At 45.0% G+C, this 23,603-nt stretch overlaps 1 protein-coding gene across 3 annotated transcripts in view; it reads right to left on the minus strand.

Moving 5' to 3' along the window:
* The window catches only part of LOC147735024 (membrane-spanning 4-domains subfamily A member 4A-like), a 246,371-nt gene that overhangs the window by 206,973 nt on the left and 15,795 nt on the right, over nt 1-23,603 (minus strand). For all 3 annotated transcript variants that reach the window (XM_086953112.1, XM_086953111.1, XM_086953113.1), the window contains exons 2-3: nt 4,040-4,199; nt 2,328-2,447 (exon numbers count right to left, since the gene is read on the minus strand). In XM_086953112.1, coding sequence (XP_086809238.1) covers nt 2,328-2,447; nt 4,040-4,186 — 267 coding nt within the window. In that variant the 5' untranslated portion in view covers nt 4,187-4,199. The remainder of the gene's footprint in view (nt 1-2,327; nt 2,448-4,039; nt 4,200-23,603) is intronic.

Raw genomic sequence — 23,603 nt, forward strand, 5'->3', positions numbered from 1 at the left:
ATCCTGGATGTACCACGCGGCGGCCACATCACCCCCCACCTGAGAAACCTGCACTGGCTGCCCGTCAACAAGAGGATATCCTTCAAGCTCCTCACCCACGCACACACGGCTCTCCACAGGACCGGCCCAGCCTACCTCAACAGATGGCTCTCCTTCTACATCCCCAACCGCCAGCTACGCTCCTCCGACCTCTCACTCGAGAATAACCTCCGGTGGGAGATCCTTCTCCCAGCTCGCCCCTAAGACATGGAATACCCTCCCACTGAGCCTACGACAGACCCAAGACCTGCTGACCTTCAGGAGGATACTTAAGACTTGGCTGTTCGATCAGTAGCAGTCCCCCCCCCAGCGCCTTGAGACCCTCGCGGGTATGTAGTGCACTTTACAAATAATTGATTGATTGAGAAAGCGTTGGAATGCAAAGGGGTAAAAATGACTATTCCCACTCCAGTTTGTGCAACAGGAGAAAGAGGGTAGTTTACTTCTAACAAATAAAATATTTTAACAACTTCATTGAATAACAAGTAATATAAATATTTAAATATATATATATATAAATAAAAATAAAATTACATATTTATTACGTTTAATAAATATTTTTTATTAAAACAAATATTAATATAATTTAAAGAGTACACTATATTCTCACAATCATAACCAACAACTATATTATTTTCAATTAATAAGCATAACACTATTAACCCATAATATAATAAAGAACACACTTAAAAAAAACACACAACAATTTTTAGATTCATTATAATTTAAATACCGTCATACCCTATAACTCTACAAACAAAAAAACACCTAAAATATATCTTAAAAATTGTAATAAATAACAATTGTACATAATTAGTAGTCCACAAAACAAATAATTCATAATAACATATATTTGGTTAACTTCCTACTCTTTATTCCTTCAAAGGCAACAGTGCGCCCCTAATATATACATGAACAATATCTTATTTACATGATTTACATAATTAATGACCAATTAAACAATTAATAACAATTAACTCATAATAAATTAATTATAATTAATTAACTTCCCACCCTTTACACGTACAAACACAACAACCTGCAACTAATACATAACTTTAAAAATATCCTAATCACACAATTTACATAATTATCAATTAAATAATTATTAATAAACACTAATTATTATAAATAATTTCCTTCACATCATTTACCCCTACAAAAACCACAATCCACATCAAAAATATAAATACAAAATGAAATTAATTACGCAATTCACATAAGTATCAAATAAATAAGTAATACGAATTAAAAATGAATTATTAATTAAGTATAATTAAAATACTCCCCACCGTATTACCCTACAAACCCCAAACCCCACACCTAAATTTAAGTAAAAAAAATAATTATTGCACAATTATTATGATTAAATAAATAATTAATATTAAAAAAAAGTATTATTAATTTTTTATTATTAATTTACTTCCCACCCTGTAACACTATAAAAACCCACAACCGTCTAGGGCACTAAAAATAACAATAAACTATTAAATAAAATTTAAAAACAACTAAAAATGTACAGATTATATTTAAAAACATTAACAATATGTATACTAAACTAACTAATTTATAACATATAGAATTCAAATATATACTAGAGTACATCAAAATAATTTAATAACTATATTATTAACAATGATACTTGTGTAAACAATATTAACGACACAGCTATTTTATCATCGATATCAACATAGTTCTTTTTAACATCGATATTACTTACCTTAAAATCGATATTCTTGTCAACTTTATTTTTGCTCATGATTTGCGATATTTACAACTCGATATTTTTGCATCTCGATTTCTTTTTCATATCTTGTCCGAATCCTAGGCCTCACAGTAATGAAAAATAAATTTAGGGAGACAGCACTAGCACTTTAGCACTGGTTAGCAGTGGTAAAGTGCACAGAGTCATAAGGCCAACAAAAACGAGATCAGCAAAAAGTTAAGGCTAAAAGACAAAATTTGTGGGGGGGGCCGGCAGGGAGGGCCAGATCCAGCAGTGAATTTCATTCTGGTCCCTTAGGACAAGCATCCGATGAAACAAGCAACACAATCCTTATCTAAGTGAATTTGGTCTGGTGCCCAAGCTGCCCATATTTATCCTTAGATGAGTTTAGTGAAGTTACCAATGTTATCCATCCTGAGTTCGGGGTGCGCACTATCCTCGTGGCTCATGCCCCTCACCCATGACGTAAGGTATTTCCCACAGACAACGCTGCAAAATAAGTTATGAAACGTTTTTTACTGCACCCAGAATGTGTGTCTTTATTTAGAAAATGCATACTTACAAAGATAGATGCCCAGAATGGTACTCCACTAAAAAGAATGATTGAACCGCTTGTTAACGGAATGACACAGAGGAAGGCTCCCAGGCAGATCTGCAGGATACCAATCACAATCTGAATTGCCTACAGCAAAAAATGAATGAAATGAATTAGTTATAAGCAGGAGAAGTGAGAAACAAGGATTCAATACAGCATATACTGATCTATAGCATCTTTTACCAAATAAATTACCTTCTAATTAGTCCAGGCACTGCTGAATCTAAACTTCAACACTATTTGCAATTAATAACTATCTTGGCTGTCAATGCTGGTGACGTCAGATACTTTACTGCTTCAACACACAAAGTACCTTGCTTTTAACATATCTCTTCTTCACAAACATTCTTTCATCAACTTTTACTTGCAAAGCTTTACATGAATGTGTACATTATTATGTACATTATTATCCCCCCTGTAGACTCTCTTGATTTGCACTGCTGCTCATTATTTTCAACGTTTAATGACTTCACAGATTTCCTTTTTCTTTCCTATTTGTTCTGATAATTTATTGTGATACTTTTGTTTGCATTCATTCCTCTCACATTCATATTAACACACATTAGAAATCATGAAGATTGTGGTGCTTGCTGCACTAAAATCCACATATCCTTGGATCTACCTGATGTTTTCTCGCAATAAATATTGGCAGATTTGACCTACTGATTTTTTTCCGGCAATGTGGTTTAGATGGCAACCCTCATTATTTCAGTATGTGCGGTAAGAGGAGTTACGCCTATATCGGAAAGTATTGTAACAGTCGTAATTAGGGCCTTAGTCAATTGGAATGATAGTCTATGGAGACAGTATGGATGGGCTGAGAAATTTGTACTATCAAATTCACCCTGTAGGTGGGAAAACCACCAGTAGACTTGATCTGCTTTAAAAGGTTGCAGTGACTACTGAAAAGCGGGATTGATGACCTATTTTAGATAAAGCCCTTTGCGTTCACTTGCCTAGTACAACTGTTTGATGCCTCTACAATTGTACCCTTGGTATGCGCCAACCCTTGTTGCTTAAATGTTTCAAGGACTTCAGCCTTTGCATTTTCACACATCACCTATAACATTTTCTTTTAGCAAAATGTACCCATGCGACAATAACAAGACTACCTAGAACATAGAATCATCACTTCACTCATGAACCGGTTTATACTTTTTTCTGATGTTTTCTTTTGAAAGGCCCTTCCTACCCCTTTCTTTCAAGGCTCGCCTTCTGTCCTTCAATCAGGATCAATGCTTGGTCCTGTATGCTAGCATTGTAACCTCAATGCCACAAACTTCACTTCATCCTTTGGTTAACAGACATTCTTAACTCCTTTGCTCTATTGTGCAACAACCCATTGGTTGGCCTTACATTTGCCACCTTGGTCCACCAGCATTCTTGCCCGATTATGGCCGAGAGGGGAAAAAAACATAAGGAATTTGGCCTGATATTCCCAGGGATTGGTAATGAGGATCTTACTGTGAAAATCACATCAACATTAATACCTGGATTTCTATTATAACATTTAAGCCTGCGCTAGCTTTCCCCTTCATAAAGAGTTATGGAAAATCCTAAAGAGCAATTTCCATAACTGTGTTAGATGTGTTATTAAATAATTTTAGAACTGTCCATGGTAGAGGAAGACATACATATTCCAAGAGTCCCATAAATATTTCAAGAGCCCCAGTACTTACTCCAAGTGTCTTTGGCTCTCCTTCAATGAACCTCTTTAGAAAATAAGGCCCCTGACAAGGACTCACCCCCTGCTGAGCAGGGTTGAAGTTAGGATTGGGGATATATTGGGTCACCACAAACATGCCATTCCCAGGTGGCGCCGCCATTGCGAATAAGAAGCTGTGAACAAAAGGCTAAGATATGGTGAAATGTTATTACATTAAATACACATAAAACATACTATTTCTCCAATCACAAGATATTCCGTGCATTACCCACTGAAGAAGTTACCTCCACTACAAGCAATTTGTCACCAAGATTACCCCATGGTGTATTTTGTTTTCTTGTTTAGTGTTAACATCAAGAGGGGCCTGGGCCAATATGTTCTAGATGCTGCAAAACCGCTGTCTGTGAGTCTGCAGTCCACTTCCATGTTGCTCATCTCTGGTCCAAAACACAGACAACTTCTTCAGAGCTCAAAGTTCTTGCCTTGTGTGTTTATGGTGTCCCCATGCATCCACCCATGGATTTTGATCCTATACTAAGGTTGGCAAACCTGGGATTGTGCTAAAATTGTTCGCCTTCCCAACAGAAGTGTAACGAGGAGAAATATCTTTAGTTCTCCTTGCTATTTCCTCTTTCTACTTGTGCTGCAATCTGCAGCACATATAGAAAAAGGACACTGCCTCTAAGGATTCTTTTTATCTTACTGAAAAGAGTACAAATGTCTTGTTTTAACTTAATTTAACAAACAGGAAGTGGGTAGAGACTTGTGGCAACTTGGCTACCGAGGATTTCAAAATGCTTTGTCATACTTGTGGCAAACAACTGAGCATGTGGTTTCCTCTTCTGCACAAAGTTTTTCTTGAGTCCACACAATTACACAACTAACTAATCCAGTCCAACCCACATAATTCCACAGCACATCACATACATATACTCCATAACACATAAGTAAAAAACATTGCCATTTACAATGCCAATAGCTCTAAGTCCAAAAAATGCGAGGCCTATTGCATTTCCAAAGCTTGTTATATGTATACTGCGTACAAACCCTTTTAAACAATCCAATACACCTTTGAATACCTTTGGGAATTCTTTGCCATAGTCTGGTTTCTCCATGCATATTTGACATAAACTCTGTTTTTCACACCTATCTCTATCTCTTTTAAATTCCTTTAGTCTCACCAAAGGACTTTCATTAGGATCTAAGTACACCTTCTGGTGAAACCAACTAATGAATGAATCACCTCTTACAAAAACATATGTCTTCCCGGCAGTATAGTTGTCCTTAAAGTGAATACAACCTATGAAGTATCCCAGTAACTTAATGGGTTCCCCTCCATATCCTTTTGGACAGATCCCTGGTTCGAGAAGGTTAACCTTGCCCTTGAAATCATTAAGATGAACCTCCAGGGGAATAAGTGTGATTTTTGGCTCCTGAATCAAATAGGATGCGAACAGGTATGTTCTCTATAAGTTTATTTTCCAACGGACCAGCATCACCCACTTCCATAATTTGTATAAATATTTCTTCTTCCTCACTAGATTCCTGGCATGTTATCTCCTGAATTTTATTTTTTAATTTACACTCCCACAACACTTAGAAACATGACCTTGGCACGCACATTTCTTGCAAGTGCCCTTCCACCCAATACACTCCTTGTTGCTAGCTACATGTCCATATTCCCCACATCCGTAACATGTTCCCTGAAATTTCCTATTGCTTTTCTCAATAATACCATGTCCCTTTCCTAACTTCTGTTGTACCCCTTCTTCTTTTCCTTTCTTAAAGGCTTGAATAACATGTGCATTCTTTTCTGTACCATCATTTCTTCCTCCTCCTTTTTGATCTTCTATACATGCCATACTGTGTTTGAAAGTGTTTGTCATTATGAGTACCTCATTGGGAGATGGATTGTCTTTCTTCCAACACAATTCCTAAGCTTTTTCTAGGTTACAACGCACCATGAATTGGTCTCTCAACCGTTTCTCACATTTACCGCCAAAATGACATGTTCAGGATAACAGTAGTAGAATACAGTGATGTATTCTTCCACTGTTTCAAACCTTCCTTTGTACACTTTTACCAAAATGATATCTTTCCAACACAGTCGATACGTTAGGCAAAAAATGTAAATCAAGTTTCTTGAGACAAATTTTGTATTCATTTAATTAAGTCACATCCCTCTTCTGTTGTTAAATCAGGCAAATGTTCACACATTTCCTGACCTTCAGGATCCAAATATTAAAGTAGAAGAGAGGTTTTTCTTTCTGAACTCTAGGAAGTACCATAAACATATGCATAGTGTGCAAAAACATTTTTCCATTTTCCCCACCATCATTCACTGAAAGTGAAATATTCGTCACCAATGTAACAAAGATAGACCTCATGGGTAGTTGATTGGGAATTGTCTTCATTGTAGACCACATCTATTCATGTCACCCTCTATCTTCCAGCTCCTCCGTCGCTCTTTCCAACTCCCGCTTTCAAAGATCAACATTCTACCATAGCAACAAGTGGTTGGAACACTGGCGGAATGAAATTTCCGTCAACTAAGCCTAACTAGGCTCTTATTGCAAATGCAAGATACTACACTGACCCCACCCTCCCAGGCATATGATCTGATTGACCGGTTAGGGACTGCAGTGTACTTAAGTACCTTTAATCTTACATCAGGTTACTGGCAGATTGACCTAATAGAGGGAGCCAAGAAGAGGCTAGCCTTCTCCACAACAGAACACCATAACGAGTTTAGGAGTATGCCCTTTGGTCTCAAAATGCCCCTGACACCTTTCAGATCTTGGTAAACCAGGTCCTTGCTGGTATAAACGTCTTCTCAGCTGCCTATCAGGATAACATAGCTGTCTATATTAGCAACTGGAAGGTCCACCTTTTCCACCTTTAAGAAGTGATTATGAGTTTGCAACAGGCAGGCCTGACCATCAAGGCAAGTGTAAGCCAGATAGGGCAGCTGTCTGTGGTGTACTCGGCCCACTGGTAGCATTTAACTTACAGGCCCTGGGTATATAGTATACCACTTTACAAGGGACACACTAGAATATTAAATATGCCCATCAAGTGCACACCAATGTCACCATGTTTAGGGGAGAAGCACATGCACTTTAGCACTGGTTAGCAGTGATAAAGTGCTTAGAGTCCTAAGGCCAACAAAAAGAATCAGAAACAGCTGGAGGTAAAAATCAAAATGTCTGGGGAGAGACCACCTTGAGGATGCCAGATTGAGCACGTGTCCACACCAACTGCAAGTGGGGAGATCTACTCAACATCTAGGGAGTTCTGATCACTCATGTGTAAAAAGGAGTAGTTTCTGTCCTGTAACTCCAGTTCTGTAGTAGGGGTATCTCTGTTATAGTCATAATCTAGTGAATAGTCCCGCCCATGTGCGTGGACCCCGGCAATCAAAAATAATCTCTTAAGGTGTCAAAATAATGCAGAAACTGCAAAGACACTTAAGAGAGAATTTAAAGACAAATAATGCAGCCTATATCCACAGGCTACACTGTCCAGTACTTCAACTAGAATTTCCACCAAAAAAACACCACACACAACACAGCCTGCAGTTTCTACCATAGAGAAACTTGCCTCCCCCAGTCAAAGACTCTGGAATGATAGAGAGGAAGGTAGGGACAGACAAGCCCCATAGGCTGCCATTATGTGGCTTAAATAGGATACTGTGCCTTTAAGAGAACTTTCCAGAACTTCTCCCAGTATCCCAGAATGCATAGCAGGTCCCTCTTACTTCAGTTCTTTTTGAAGGCGAAGCACGCCAGACCTGTCGCATTCTTGTATGATGAAACAATCTCCACCGGGGAGGAGGGCGGGCGCTTATGACTATAACAGAGATACCCCTACTACAGAACTGGAGTTACAGGACAGAAACTACTCCTTCTGTAGTAGGGGATCTCTGTGTATAGTCATAATCTAGTGAATAGAATGGCAAGCCCATCCCCACACCAAAGCGGCGGTGGAGAATAATACATAACGCCACTACTGTGCGAACAAATTCCGCAGCGAAGCCTGTCCAACCTGAGCGTCTGCCCTGGCGTCAGTGTCCAGGCAGTAATGCTTAGCAAAGGTATGAACCGACTTCCAAGTGGCTGCCTTGCATATTTCAGCAACCGGCACATTACGGAGCAGAGCCGTCGTGGCAGCTTTGCCCCTGGTGGAATGAGCCTTAGGCTTACCCCCTAAGGTCTTATTAGCTTTCTGATAACACAATTGTATGCAGGACACAATCCACCTAGAGATGGACTGCTTAGAGGTCGCAAGACCCGTCCTGACCGATCCATAATTGACAAACAACTGGTCAGACCTACGAATATCTTTGGTTTTATCCAGATAAAATTTCAAGACCCTCCTCACATCCAGGGAATGGAGAGACCTCTCCGCTGGGGATGAAGGGTTCTGAAAAAACGTAGGCAAAGTTATAGTCTGGTTGATATGAAAATCAGAAATAACCTTGGGAAGAAATTTAGGGTGAGTACGCATAACAACCTTAGCAGCATGAAATACAGTATAAGGTTCATTACAACACAACGCCTGAATTTCACTCACCCTGCGGGCCGATGTAATGGCCACGAGGAACGCCGCCTTCCAGGACAGGTGCTGCAACGAAGCCTTATGAATAGGCTCAAAAGGCTCCTTCATCAATCTGGACAGCACCACATTCAATTCCCACGAAGGCGAAGGAAGCCTGACAGGAGGGAATACTTTCTTCAAACCTTCCAGAAAGTCTTTGATCACAGGGATCTGGAAAAAGGAAGTCTGTGAAGGGCATTTCCTGTAGGCAGTCAATGCAGCAAGATGTACCTTAATGGAATGGACATTAAGGCCAGACTGCGCCAAATGTAAAAGATAAGGAAGGATGACATCTTCCTTGCAGGTAGTAGGATCATGGTTCTCAGAATGGCACCATATACAAAACCTCTTCCACTTGTAAGCATATGAAGTCCGAGTGGAAGGTCTCTTAGACTCCTTCAGTATGTCCATGCAATCATCGGGCAGATTCAGATGGCCATATTGCACTATCTCAGGAGCCATGCCGCCAAACTCAAAGACGAGAGGTTGGGGTGTAACATCCGTCCCCCGAACTTCGTGAGAAGGTCCGGCCTGCACGGCAACCGAATGTGAGGAAGGAGAGACCGGTGAAGTAGGTCCGTGAACCACCACTGCCTGGGCCACTCCGGGGCGATGAGTATCATCCGAGTCCTGGATCGGGCCAGCTTGATGAGCACCGCCGGAATCAGGGGAATGGGAGGAAAGGCGTACAGAAAGCTGTTCGTCCAGTTGATCCACAACGCATTCCCCAGCGTCCCTTGTTGGAAGTACCTGGAGGCGAAGTCTCTGCACTTGCTGTTTTCGGCGGTGGCGAACAAATCTACGTCTGGAGTTCCCCACCTTGCGAAGACTTCTCCTAGTACTTCGTCGTTTATGACCCATTCGTGGTTTTCCTGAAGCAGCCTGCTCAGTGCGTCTGCCTGAACATTCTGCACACCTGGCAGATGGGTGGCCGTTATCGACAGTCCTCCGGCTAGAAGCCAGTGCCAGATCGTCTGCGCCTCCTGAGACAGGGTGCGCGATCTCGAGCCCCCCTGCTTGTTGAGGTAATACATCGTGGTGGTATTGTCCGTCTGTACAAGCAGAGAGTTGGTCTGGAAGGACGGAAGAAAGGCCTTCAGCGCCAAGTGAACAGCCCTGAGTTCCAGGAAATTGATGTGATACGTGGCCTCCATCGGTGACCACGTGCCTTGAATCTGTAGAGTCCCGGAGTGCGCTCCCCATCCCAGAAGAGACGCATCCGTCACGACAGTCTGCTTGGGTATGTCCTTGTGAAAGGGAACCCCTTTTAGGAGATTCTCCGCCGAACACCACCACTTCAGAGACTGAAGAGCATGCAGCGACAGCCGAATCCTGTCGTCCCAAGATCCTTTCCTCTGATCCCACTGGTCCTCCAAGCACTCCTGCAACGGTCTCATGTGCAGCCGTGCGTGTGGCGTCAGGAAGATACAAGAGGCCATCGATCCCAGTAGAGAAGACACCGTCCTCACTGTTGTAGATGGAGTCGTCATAAGAGCCTGAGCCTTTCGAAGGAGTGATAATCGTCGCTCTTCCGAAGGAGACACGCTTGCTGACAGCGTATTGATGGAGGCTCCCAAGTACTGTATGCATTGGACCGGAGTCGGGACAGACTTGGCCATGTTGATGTGCAGCCCCAACTTGTTCAAGAGAACGCACGTCTTCTGGAAGTGTGCTCGCGCTTCCGAGAAGGAGGATGCCTTGATCAACCAATCGTCCAGGTACGGGTAGACGAACACCTTGGTCTTCCTCAGGTGTGCTGCTACCACCGCCATGCACTTCGAGAACGTTCTCGGCGCAGACTTCAGTCCGAATGGGAGTACTGTGTATTGATAGTGATTGGTGCCGACTTGGAACCGCAGGAACTTCCTGTGTTTGTGTGCAATGGGCACATGGAAGTAAGCATCCTGTAGGTCTATAGCGCAAAGCCAGTCCCCCTGTTGCAACTGAGGGTAAATCTGATGCAACGACAGCATGCGGAACTTTTCTCTGCGAATCCATTTGTTTGCCTGTCGCAAATCCAGAATGGGCCTGAACTCGTTCTTGTCCTTCTTGCGAACCAGGAAGAACCGGGAGTACAGACCTCTTCCTCTCTGAGACCGAGGTACGTCTTCTATCGCCCGTTTCCTCAACAGGATATCCGCTTCCGCCTGAAGCTCGCGCAGCTGAAACTGCGAGCTGACCGGGGGAATAGCTGGAGGAGGGCTGGTGAACCGAAGACTGTATCCATTGCAAACAATATTCAGCACCCACTTGTCCTGAGTAATTTGTCTCCACTCTGCCAGAAAAAGTTGGATGCTTCCCCCTACCGGAGTGGGTAACGGATCCGGGGGAAGTAAGTTCCTAGGGCCTAGGCCCCGCCTGGCCCTTGGGCGCCGGAGCCGATTGCTGGCCTCCCCTGCCCCTCTGCCGCTTCTGGAACGGCTTCCGGAACTGCTGCTGCTGCTGGGAGTGTCCTGAGGCCTGTCCTCGACCTCGGCCCTGTCCGCCGAACCGCCGTTGGAAGGGGCGGTACTGCTTCTTGGTCTCTTTGGGCTTTTCCAGGCCCACAGCCGTCAGCGTTTCGGCCTCCGCCTTCATGCGGGCCATTTCATCATCGGCATGTGTCCCGAAGAGGGTCTCACCGGAAAACGGCAGATTGGCCACCCTCTGCTGTGCGTCCGGTTTCAGGGACGTAAGCCGGAGCCATGCGTGACGCCGCTGGTTGATCCCGTGGCAAAATCCGTGAGCCGCCAACAGGGAAGAGTCCGCAGCCGCGCTGATTATCTGGTTGGCCACCAGCATCCCCTCACTCAGGACTTCCGTGAAGTCTTCACGCTGCTCCCGGGGCAAATGCTCCGCAAAGCGCTCAAGGGAGTCCCAGAGGGCGCGGTCGTAGCGACCCAACAAAGCCGTGGCACTCGCCGCTTTCATGGAGGTCGCGGAAGTACCACAAACTTTCCTTCCTGCCGAGTCCATCCATCTCGATTCCTTGTCCGGGGGAACCGTGGAGGTCGGGGTGGTGGCATGCTGCTTGCGGGCCGCCGTGACGATGACGGAGTCAGGTGGAGGCTCGGCCCTCAAGAAGGCCGGATCCGATTCGGGAGCTCGGTACTTCTTAAGTAATCTCGAAGGGGCCGCCCTCGTCACAGCCGGGGTGAGAAACAGAGCCATAGCAGGTTCTTCCAGGCCCGGCACCAGGGGCAGGAGAGGACGAGACAGATGCCTCTGATGCAGCGTCTCGAAGATGACCGATGTCTTCGGTGTAGGCACCGTCAGGGAGATGCCGAGCTTCGCTGCGCCCCGCAACAGTACGTCCTGAAAGGCCACCAGGTCATCTATCGGGGACACTCTGGTGTCCGGAGACCCCGATAGGGTAGGTGAATAATCCCTGGTCCCAGAGGACCTCGTGTGAGAGCGAGACTCGCGCCTCCTATGGCGGTGCCTCGATCTCGTGGATGATCTGTGCCTCGATCTGTCCTTCCGCCCAGAGCGAGAGCGAGACCTGCCAGCCCGTGGGCGCTCCTTCGGTTTGCGCGGAGGGGTCTTCCTTGGCTCATCACGAGGCGTCTTCGGTTCCTCCCGGGGTTTCGGTTTCGGAGTCCCCTTGGGAGGAGCAGGCAGGGACGGCAGGGAAGTGGACCTCGGAGGAGGAACCTTCGGCTGCGGTGCGGGCCCATGCGGAGGGACCGGAGGTGGAGGAGTGTCCCCTGAAGGCAGTGGTGGTTTGGGCGGAGGGTCCTCCTTAGGCACGGGGGGAGGAGTCGGAGTCCTGGGCCGGGGCGGAGTGTACACTTCCGAGTACACCGAGCCCGGTGTCCCTCCAGGCGAGGGGCGCGGAGATCCATCCCCATCCGCAGGCGACCTCTTCCTCTTGCGACCACCGCTGGAAGCAGCGTGACTCCTGGGACTAGAGTCCCTTTTCCGCCGTTTTGGAGCGGGTGACCTGCTCCCCGACGCTGACCGCTGTCTGCTGGACGCAGAACGACGCTTCTCCGGCGTCGAATGACGTCTCCTGGACTCCGGCGTCGAGCGCCGTCTCCTCGGCGTCGACCGCCTCCCCCTCGGCGTCGAACGCCGACTCCTCGACGTCGACCTTCGGCGTCCTCTCGACGTCGGGCGGTCCGCCCTCGACGACGAGCGCCGTCCTCGCCTTGATGTTCCCGACGTCGAGGAGCCCCTCGACGTCGATCGGCGGCGTCGCCGCGATGGAGATCGACGGTGTCGCCTCGACGACGACCGACGGTGTCGCCTCGACGGCGAGCGTCGGCGCCGCCTCGACGGCGAGCGTCGATGAACGTCAATGTGCCTTCGGCGTCGGTATGACCTCGACGTCGACGAAGACGATGACGTCGACGGCGGCCTCGACGTCGGTTTCTCCTTCGCCGTCGAGCCGTCGCGCCGTCTCGACCCGGAGCCCCGGGGAGAAGGGGAGCACGCCGTCGTCATCCCTCTCGACGCCGTCGTCGAAGCCATCGACGCCGACGGAGAATGGGATCGTTGGCTGGACTTCCTGCCCCTGGGGAGCCCCCCAGGGGCCTCAGCAGAGGCAGAGGGATCCCTCCCAGGCTGCCCAGACCCACCTGCAGCACGTTGGCGCCTATCCTCCAGGCCAGCCAGCCTGATCTTCAATCTGTCCCTGAGGGTCCTAGCAGAAAGTTGCTGGCAGATAACACACTCCTCAGGGCCATGATCTTCTGGAAGGCACACGATGCAGACATCATGGGGGTCGCTTTTGGCCTTCTTCCTCTCACATGCTGGGCACTTGACAAAAAGGCCAGGCATTTCGGAGCCCCAAAACGCCTAAAAACAGCACAAAAGTGAGAAGAGAACACCAAGCAGTAACAGCAACACTTTTAAAAGTTAAAAGTGCAAAAACGAATTCAATAAACCCTTGTAAAAGGGAGAGCTCAATGCCAGGGTCCTGTAAGCAGGAGCCGGAAAAAAGAACTGAAGTAAGAGGGACCTGCTATGCATTCTGGGATACTGGGAGAAGTTCTGGAAAGTTCTCTTAAAGGCACAGTATCCTATTTAAGCCACATAATGGCAGCCTATGGGGCTTGTCTGTCCCTACCTTCCTCTCTATCATTCCAGAGTCTTTGACTGGGGGAGGCAAGTTTCTCTATGGTAGAAACTGCAGGCTGTGTTGTGTGTGGTGTTTTTTTGGTGGAAATTCTAGTTGAAGTACTGGACAGTGTAGCCTGTGGATATAGGCTGCATTATTTGTCTTTAAATTCTCTCTTAAGTGTCTTTGCAGTTTCTGCATTATTTTGACACCTTAAGAGATTATTTTTGATTGCCGGGGTCCACGCACATGGGCGGGACTATTCACTAGATTATGACTATACACAGAGATCCCCTACTACAGAACCTAGATAAACCATCAGCATTGGAGTGGTATGACCCAGGTCTTTGTTCCAATGTGAAGTCCATACCCTGTAGAGAAATGGACCACCTCAACAGTTTGGATTCTCACCCCTCATATAAAGGACCAACCTGGGGGGGCCTGTGGTCATTCTGAATCAGGAAGTAAGTACCATTTCCTCTTTAGATAAGCCTGACTGCTCTGTGCCAAGTTACCAGAGGGTGAGCACACGTTATCTTTTAGTGTGTATCTTGCTTACAGTGACTAGAGTGGTTGTTACAGTTTGGACAGGGTGCATATCGTTGCCAACCAGAAACCCCATTTGCAACAGAAAATGCAGAGCACAGGACCTTCAAACAGTTTCACCTCAAACAAACTGAGCTAGCCAGACAGCGTGTTTGTAACACACACCAATAATTTGGGACAGTTTTGAAACAATCTTTAAATAAAACATGTTGCACATAGGTGATATGGACGTCAAGAATCGTCCCTGAAATGCATCAGTGCTGGCATGTTCGGGCTGGACTGCTCCCATGAGGCACAGGGTCAAGACGGATTTGCATATAGCTGGGTCTGAACTGAGCTAAAGAATGATGATAGATTCAACCCAGATCTGTGACTGGGGGTCAGTGTCCGTCCATCATCTCCTTGTGTTTGCTATGTTCCTGTATACCCCACGCTTTGAGGATCCTTTTGAGTTCCATTTGAGAACGTATGCCATACTGCCACATACATACCTATCAGTACCATGGTGGATGGCAATTACTGAGAGTGGTATCTCTGCTTTATCTTTCTTTACCTCTCTAAATGGTAGCTTGTGATATAACCATTTCCAAAATATATTTTGCTCAAATTTATTTCCAAAACATATTTAACAATATCCTTGACCACAAAACATCTTAGGCTAATTTTAACAATACATTTCAGGGAAGAGATAAGCCTAATGTTGGAAGTACAAATTATTTTAATTGGACATCACAGTCTCATAAGTTAGATTTACTAATAATCAGTAAAGGAAACTTTTGTTAGAGTTTGTAAAATGAACATGACTGGTGGTTTCGAAGATGCTGGCTTCTAAAGATTAAGGGCTTGAATACGCGTTTGGTGGTTAATACAGGGGGCGTTGCAACATGCTGTCCGCGGCGGGACTGTCAAACCCATGGTGCAACCGCCCGTCAGATCAGGAGTTTATTCCTGGTCTGTTGGGCAGTCCAGCAGCGGCGGAAGGTAGGCTTATAGAAGAGCCTACTATGCAGACCACCACTCTTAGAGTGCTGCCTGCACCTTCCTGCACTGTGTGACATACATGCCACACTGTGTAGGAACTGGAGGTGCACATCGAGGGCGGCACTACATATGCCCCCCCACATGCACCCCCTGGGCCCTGAGGTGATAGGTGGCCCTATTAGGGCCCCCTCAGTTGCCTTACCACCACACTTTTCATGGCGGGCTCACCACCATGAAAATGGTGCTGGTGAGGCAACTCAAAATATGCTTGGAGATGCCGTTGCGGCACTGCCATCATGTTTCTTCTTCTGACCATTGCGTGAACAGCTCAGGATCCTGTATCCCTGGCAGTCGCAGCGGTCCTATGACAGTCCGACCACCACAGCCGTAATACTTCGTACGGTCCTCAGTATGGAAGTGGTCAGACTGTCACCACAAGTTTGGCAGTCCAGAACTCGTAATCAGGCGCAAAGTCACCCATGGTTATCGTAGTGAGTACTGGCTTACAAGAACATCGGATCCTAGCCAAACCCAAGACTGCCAGTTGGCCCTTAACTGTTATTTGGTCCACTGTGATTATCATCTTTGGACTGTGTTCCCTAATTGGAACACTGGGACCACCTGGGGTTTGTTGGGTGGGGTTCTTGGCTTGTTTGCTTCCGGAAAATATCTATATTTATTTAGCCCAATATGGTTGACAGCGTTTGCTCTACCCTGGTTCTTGATACCCCAAAGACCAGAGTTGGGTCCAGAAGCCCAACAGCATCATCTCTTTCCCACCTTCTGCAGTAGGGGTGACTTACCTATATCTTATGCAGTGCATGGGGAGGCAATGGTAGAGTGCATAGCCTTGGTGAGGGGGCTCTGGGGTCACCAGAGCTGCACCCCAGAGGACCTTCTTCAGTAGCCCTACACTTGGTACCAGGGGTCCCACTTACTAGGGACTTACAAGGGTATCTGAAATTATGCCAATTGTGATTCAGTGTTTAGGGAAAGAGATCTGGCATTGGGAACCTTGTTAGCAGGGACCCAGCGCACTTGCAGTTCGAAATTACATCAGACATCAAGCAAAAGTGGGGTATAACCATGCAAAAAGAGGCCCTTTCCTACACAACCCCCCCTCCCCCAAATGAAAGAGGATGAGACTAAACTTTCACTAGACAGTCTTCATCTTCTAAGTGGAAGAACCTGGAAAGACCATCTGCATTGTCATGGTCAGTCCAAAGTCTGTGTTTCACTATAAAGTCCATTACCTGTAGGGATACGGACTGCCTTAACAATTTAGGGTTTTCTCCTTTCATCTGCATGATCCATCTGAAAGGTTTGTGGTCAGTTTGGACAATGAAGTGAGAGCCAAATAGGTATGGTCTCAGCTTCTTTAGGGACCAAACCACAGCAAAGGCTGCCCTCTCTATTGTACTCCAAAGCTGCTCTCTGGCGAGAAGCCTCTTGCTTATGAAAGCAACAGGTTGGTCATGGCCATCATCATTGGTCTGGGATAGGACTGCTCCTATCCCATGTTCAGAGGCATCTGTCTGCACTATGAACTGCTTGGAGTAATCTGGAGCTGTAAGTATGGGTGCAAGCATATTGCTTCTTTCAAAGTGTGAAAAGCCTTTTGACAGGTCACTGTCCAGTTGACCTTTTTGGGTGTTTTCTTAGATGTCAGTTCTGTGAGGGGGCCACAATAGACCCTTATCCCTGCACAAACCTCCTGTAGTAACCAGTCAAGCCTAGTAATGCCCTGACTTGGGTCTGGGTGGTTGGAGCTTCTCAATCTAGAATAGTCTGGATTTTGGGCTGAAGGGGCCAAACTTGGCTTCCACCTACAAGGTGGTCCAAGTATACAACCATGCCCTGCCCTATCTGTCACTTGGTGCATTCCGTCTATCAATTGTGTGTGTTTTGCTTTCTCGCCCTAAGTGCGCCGGGTATGCCTAGACGTGAGTCCTGGGCTCACTATGCCATTGGATTCAAGCTATTCCGGTTGATGAGGGGAGGAAACCCCGAAACCGGTCCCAGGATGCTCGTTTCTGGTCCAGGGAGGACCTGGCTTGGCAGTTTGGGCTGGACTGTTCCCATGAGGCACATGATCAAGACTGATTTGCCTATTGCCAGGTTTAAACTGGGGTGGCATGGTGAGCAAAAGAATGATGGATTTAACCCAGGTCTCTTGACTGGGGGTGAATGTTTTGATTTGTTCTGCATTCTGTCAATCAAAAGTGTGTCTTTTGCTTTCTCTCCATAAGTGTGCCGGGAATGCCCAGACATGGGTCCCGCGCTCACTGTGCCACTGGATTTAAGCTATCCCGGCTGATGAGGGGTGAAACCCCAAAACCGGTCCTAGGATGCTTGTTCCCGACCAAGGGAGGACCTGGCTTGGCAGATGGCTGGACTGTTCCCATGAGGCACAGGATCAAGACTGATTTGCATATGGCTAGGTCTAAACTGGGGGGGCATGATGAGCAAAAGAATAATGGATTGAACCCAGATCTCTTGCTTGGGAGTGAATGTATTGCTTGGTTCTTCATTCCGTCCTTGAATTGTTTGTCTTCAACTTGATAGTGAGGCCTGTTTTCTGCAGAGCCTCCATGACCTTTTGGAGGTGTATCATGTAATCCTGCTAGGTGGATCTAACGACAGCAATATCATCAAGGTAGGCTGCACTATAGGCTTCCAAACCAGTAAGGACTTTGTTTACCAACCTCTGAAAGGTGGCAGGGGCATTCTGCAAACCCAAGAGCATCACAGTGAACTGAAAGGGCCCATCTGGAGTGCAGAATGAAATTTTCTCTTTTGCTCCAGGGGTCAGACCTATCTGTCAGTACACTGATGTGAGATCAAAGGTACTCAGATATGTGGCTGAGCTAACTTGTCAATTAGCTCAACAGCTTTTGAAATTGAATGTGCATCTGTCTTGATAACTGCATTGAGGACCCTGTAGTCCACACAAATGAGGCTTGGGGGACTAACACAAATAAGCAGGCTCAGAGGCTGTCTGAGGGTTCATGACACCTATCTTGCTGACCTCAGGTTCTGATCAGACTGCCTGTATATTTTGTTTTTGATAGGTAGGTTGTTGCCAGTGTCCACATCAAGTGTACTCCATTTAGTCTGACCAGGGGTCAAGGAAAAGAGCTCAGCAAATTGAGCCAGGGCTTGCCAGCAGTCAGTCTGATTTTAGGTAGTGAGGGTGTCTGAAAAGACAACTCCATCAACCGTCTCATCTTTAGGGTTGTGAGAGAGGAGGTCAGGGATTGGCTCACTCTCTACCTCCTGTTCCTAATCTGGAACCGTAAGCATGGTCCCATCACCCTTGTCATTGTAGGGTTTAAGGCAATTTATATGTATTACTTTTTGGGGTTTCTACATGTGCCAAGGTCCACTGAGTAAATGACCTCCCTTTTTCTCTTAAGGCTAGGGTAGGGCCAAGTCCATTTGTGCTGGAAAGGCCCTAGGTGCCCCAGGCTGCAAACCCACAACGTCTGCCCTGGTAGGAACTCCACTAGGGCAGCCTTTTGATCATACCAGAGCTTCTATACCTCTTGTCTGGCCTCAAGGTTTATGTTTGGTTTTTCCATGTACTCAGACATCCTTGAACAAAGCCCAAGTACATAATCCACAATGTCTTGTTTTGGTGGTTCTTGTAGGAGTCTTGACAATACAGAAGCGTCCTCTTAAAGGATGTCCAAACATACGTTCAAAGGGGGAAAACCCTACTCCCTTTTGTGGCACCTCTATGTATGCAAAAAGCAGGCAATGTAGTAAAACATTAAGTATTTGCAAACAGTATAGGCAAGAGCAAATAATAATATAACTGTGCAGGCATACAACAGTGCAATTAACATATAATAAACATGTTGTCATCAGTTCATCTAATAACTGAAAAGACTTCTGAAGTTTTTATATCCTGAAATATTTTTTAATGTTCAAATAATTTTAAATTCATTATTAGAAGTATAGAAAAATATTCACCATAATACATTATTTACATGAACGGTGTCCCGAACAGTGGCCATTTCTATTGCTAGATACTAGAAGCTATGAATCAACTAGTTCTTTCTGTTCAGTCTACAAATCATAAATACATTTCAATGAAAAACAAAAACCATCAATTCGTTAAAACCTGATTCATTGTACATTTGGCTCATGGTGTGAATGGCTGATGAATTGGTTAGCTGACGTACTATGACACTACGCATGTTTCAGCAGGAATGTGTTCATCAGGGAGCCGTTACATCATTCACTAAACTCACAAGACCAGAGCCATAGGCTTATACTTCAGATCAAAGTCCACTAAGGATGAGGGCCTCAAATTGTAGTCCGATTTGTTAAGGAGCACCAACAGGAATTAGGATCGCACTGTCCCGTCTCGTGTATGTAGAACTTCAGTGAAGAACAGGTAATGGTGGTCTGGCCTGGGGCTTTTGCCACCGTCACTTGGCTTATATCTTATGAGCAGTAAGAGCCATGGTAGTCTGGAAATCTGTTACTTCCACTCAATACTGATACTGACTGAAATGAACAAATGGAATCCTGGTGGTGCCAAACGGCATACTCGCATAGAGACTGTACACCATCGGCTGAATGGCGGTTATACATATGCTCCTCTCCTGGTACGTCCATGTAAGCACGCCATTTGGCACCACCAGGATTCAATTTCTTCATTTCATTCAGTATCCGCATCGTGTGGCAGTTTTAGAGTACCAGACTACTGTGGCTCTTACTGCTCATAAGAAATACGCCAAGTGACGGTGGCAAATACCCCAGACCACCTCTACCTCTTCTTTCACTAAAGTCCCCGGCACAGATCTTCCCTAGAGGGTTCCCCTGGTGCTAGGAACTCTACAGTATGAGGCCCAAGCTCCTAGGGCTCAGTTCCCTCTCAGGCTGACAAGTCTTCTCCCTGAGGATAGGGTACATGGTTTAGTGTCTATTTTGAAGCTGACTCCCCAGTCTTCCTGCCTTTTCTGTTGGAAGGTTTGTCCATCATTTCAGGCTCTAACACTTCTTTTTCACCTTAGGTTTTGCTTGGTTCACTTGTTTTTACACACGTACATTCAGGTATCCCCAGCATGGCTGTATGGCTTTCTTTTCTACCTCAGACTATGCTCAGCACTCCAAATAATTTCCAAGCAGACGCTGTAAAGCAATAGCAGAAGATACAACTACCCTTTAGAGGCAACTACCCCCTCCCCAATCTAAGGTCACCAAGGCCATTGAATGTTGATTAACCTGATTGTCAGCATTGAGGACTGTATAGGTCTGTTCTAGCAGATATTGATCAGTGGACACCAGTGGCTCAACCACCATGGTGATGCTGCCACCAGGGCCCCTGAGGGCTTCCACCCTAATCCCATTCATATCTGGCTCCTATCTTTATCTCTCCAGGTTATTGGGCCAGACAGCCAGGGTAGCTACATCCACCCCTCCGTCTGCGACTAGAGTTGCTTCAGTGAGCACATTGACATGATCAGGGCTCACCTGTGATCCAACATGGAGACTCACAAGTGCAGTTACTACAGGTGTGCTAGAAGGCATTTTTTTGTTTTTACAGTTAGGTTCTCCAGTTTGCTGTACAGATGTCTTGCAATCAAAACATCAAGCCTTATTTGGATACGAGCTTTTACTCTGGTACCCACCCTTGGACTGTGCTGAGTTTCTGGCCCATCCTCCTAAGTAGGTTTTTTGGGCCTGAAGACTCATTTTTGTTTTTATTTATTTGGTTACCATCTTCCCTTGGGTGGTCTTTTTGGAATCTCTCTTTTGGTCACCTCCACCAGTGGTAGTTTTAGTCACCCTTGCTTTGATCCAGTGGCCTGCTTTCTCCCTCATCTCTAGAGGATAAAGAGGACTTAAGTCTACCAGATGTTGATGTAACTTCTTCATTGTAGCAAAAGATGCTCCTTCATAATTAAATTGTAAAGCCCTTTGAAGTCATTCACTTTGTTACCTGTCAACCAAAGTGTTTTTACTGAAAAGTCAAAAAATTCCACCCAGAATTGACTGTGGCTTTTTCGAGTCTCCCTGAATATTTTCCAATTCCATAGGATAGTAACAGATTCTGTTTTATTCTACTACAGGTAGCAATATAAAAATAAATCCTGTAGTCAATGACTGAAGGTTGATAGGAATCCTTCACAGAATAGAAGGTAAACCACCCACTAAACCTATGACTGGTCTTAAACTTGTTGATTCACTTATGCTCAAAGCGATAACACCCTTCTCCTGCTATTTAGCATAAATTATGTATATGTGAGACACTTTCCAACCAATAAGTATTCTCTAACAAAAAGTATACAATGTGTCCTGAAATTTTGATCATGTTCACAGTTTTAGAACTCTATATAAGTTGTTAAGGTTAAGGCTTTTTGTCAATGACTGAAGGTTGATAGGAATCCTTTACAGAATAGACGGTAAACCACCCACCAAACCTATGACTGGTCCTAAGCTTGTTGATCTACTCATGCCCAAAATGACAACACCTTTTTTCTGCTATTTAGCATAAATTATGTACATGTGAGACACCTTCCAACCAATAAGTATTCTCTAACAAAAAGTATACAATGTGTCCTGAAATTTTGATCATGTTCACAGCTTCAGAACTCTATAAAAATTGTTAAGGTTAGGGTTTTGTGTCTGCTATGAGAGTCGCAGAGATGCCAATGCCTGTCTTGGACAAGGTTCAACCGTAAGAGAATCAAGTAAATCAAGTATAACATATGTTAAAGAATAGTGTGTTCTTAGTTACACATAGGGCAATGTAATTGATGAAAACAATGTAAAAAGATATGAAACAAATGTATGTCATTTATCGTTACAGATACTCAACCGTGCAGGGGTTATAAAATATTGTTTGTGAATACATGAATATTCTGCAATACAGGTCCTGAGGAAGGTGGTTCTACACTGCCGAAACGCGTCGACCTTGCGTATTAATCTGCAATTTCATCTGCGATCCCTCAGACGCAGAATTAAGAATGAATGCAGTATGTATGAGAAGAAAGGGGTGTATGTACTTGTGAGAATGTTTATTGTTTTGTATATTGTTTTCCCTGCATGTAATAGCTTTTTACTGATGGTATTATAATATGATGTGTTTTATACTATGTGTTTCTTGAAAATTATATAAACTGATGCGATATATTGATAAATCAAAAAACTTTTGTACTAAGAAATATAACTAAAAAGAAAAAATAATAAAAGTATACATTTTCAAAAAAAATTGTTGGCTTTATTCCATTAAAATTATAGAGGTCAAGGGGGAATATATATTGTTTGTTAATATTTTCCAATTTTCTTCAGTGGTGAGTCCAAAGCCATTTATGAGGGTACCCTTCATGAGTTCATAAGACCCAGCATCTTTTTCAGGCAGTGTCAGGAGTCTATCCCTGCATTTCCCTGAGAATAGATTCCACCAGAGAGGAGCCCAATTTTTTTCTGGCTACTTTTCCACTTATACAGGCCCTCTCAAATGCAGTGAACCATTTGGTGATGTGATTACCATCTGAATATTTAGAGATAATCCCTTTGGGGAGTCCAGGGGGCATATTATCACCACTTTTATCGGCAGGAAACTCCCGATAAAGCGGCGATAATGGCCTTGATAATATGCTCTATGAATTCCAATCGAAGCCCATGTTAGATGTGAACACATCTAACATGGGTCTCTATAGTGTACTAAAAAGAAGTACACTGTGCAGACAGTCCATAGAATCCCGAATTAGTAGAGAGAGGTAAAAGCAGATATTCTGGGCGAGCAGTTTGGCTTATCAGCGCTTGTTGTCACACACAGAGGCAATAAATGAGACACACACTCAATAATAAATCAGAGACCAATTTGTAAGAATAGAGACTAGTTTTATGTATTTTTAGAGACAAAGAACACAGTTCTAAGGTAACTACTTTTTGAGTTACAATTTTTAAAGGGTTCGAAAAATATATCACATTTGTGCGCAATTACACACCATAGGATCAATGGGGACAAAATTGGAAATTAAATATATAATCAGGAAATTCTTTCATGAAGTTCACCTTCTCATTTTTGGTTGATGTCAGGACCAGGTCCAAAGTTCCAGCAGGAGATGTTCAGGAGCACCGGTGATTAGGTGGTAGCAGAGTGCTAAATGTATTGTAAACAGGTACGCAAAGAAAAGGGGGCCACTTCAAAACATATACTGCACAGGTGGACTTACAGGTAATTCCAGTGGATCTTCTTGATCGGAGGAGGTCGTAATGGCCTAGGGACCACGGGAGCACAGCTAATTGGGTGGTGCTGTGGCCAGTTGGGCTGGGTGCAGAGCGAACAGGTCAGCCGGGCATTGTGCATCTTTAGGGTCCTTGCGGTCAGGAGCAGGAAACTTAGAGAGGTGATCTCAGGACAGCTGGGCAACTCAGGAAGTAGATCTCAGGT

This window comes from Lissotriton vulgaris, chromosome 1_2 (genome assembly GCF_964263255.1).
Source record: "Lissotriton vulgaris chromosome 1_2, aLisVul1.2, whole genome shotgun sequence".
Lineage (NCBI taxonomy): Eukaryota > Metazoa > Chordata > Amphibia > Caudata > Salamandridae > Lissotriton > Lissotriton vulgaris.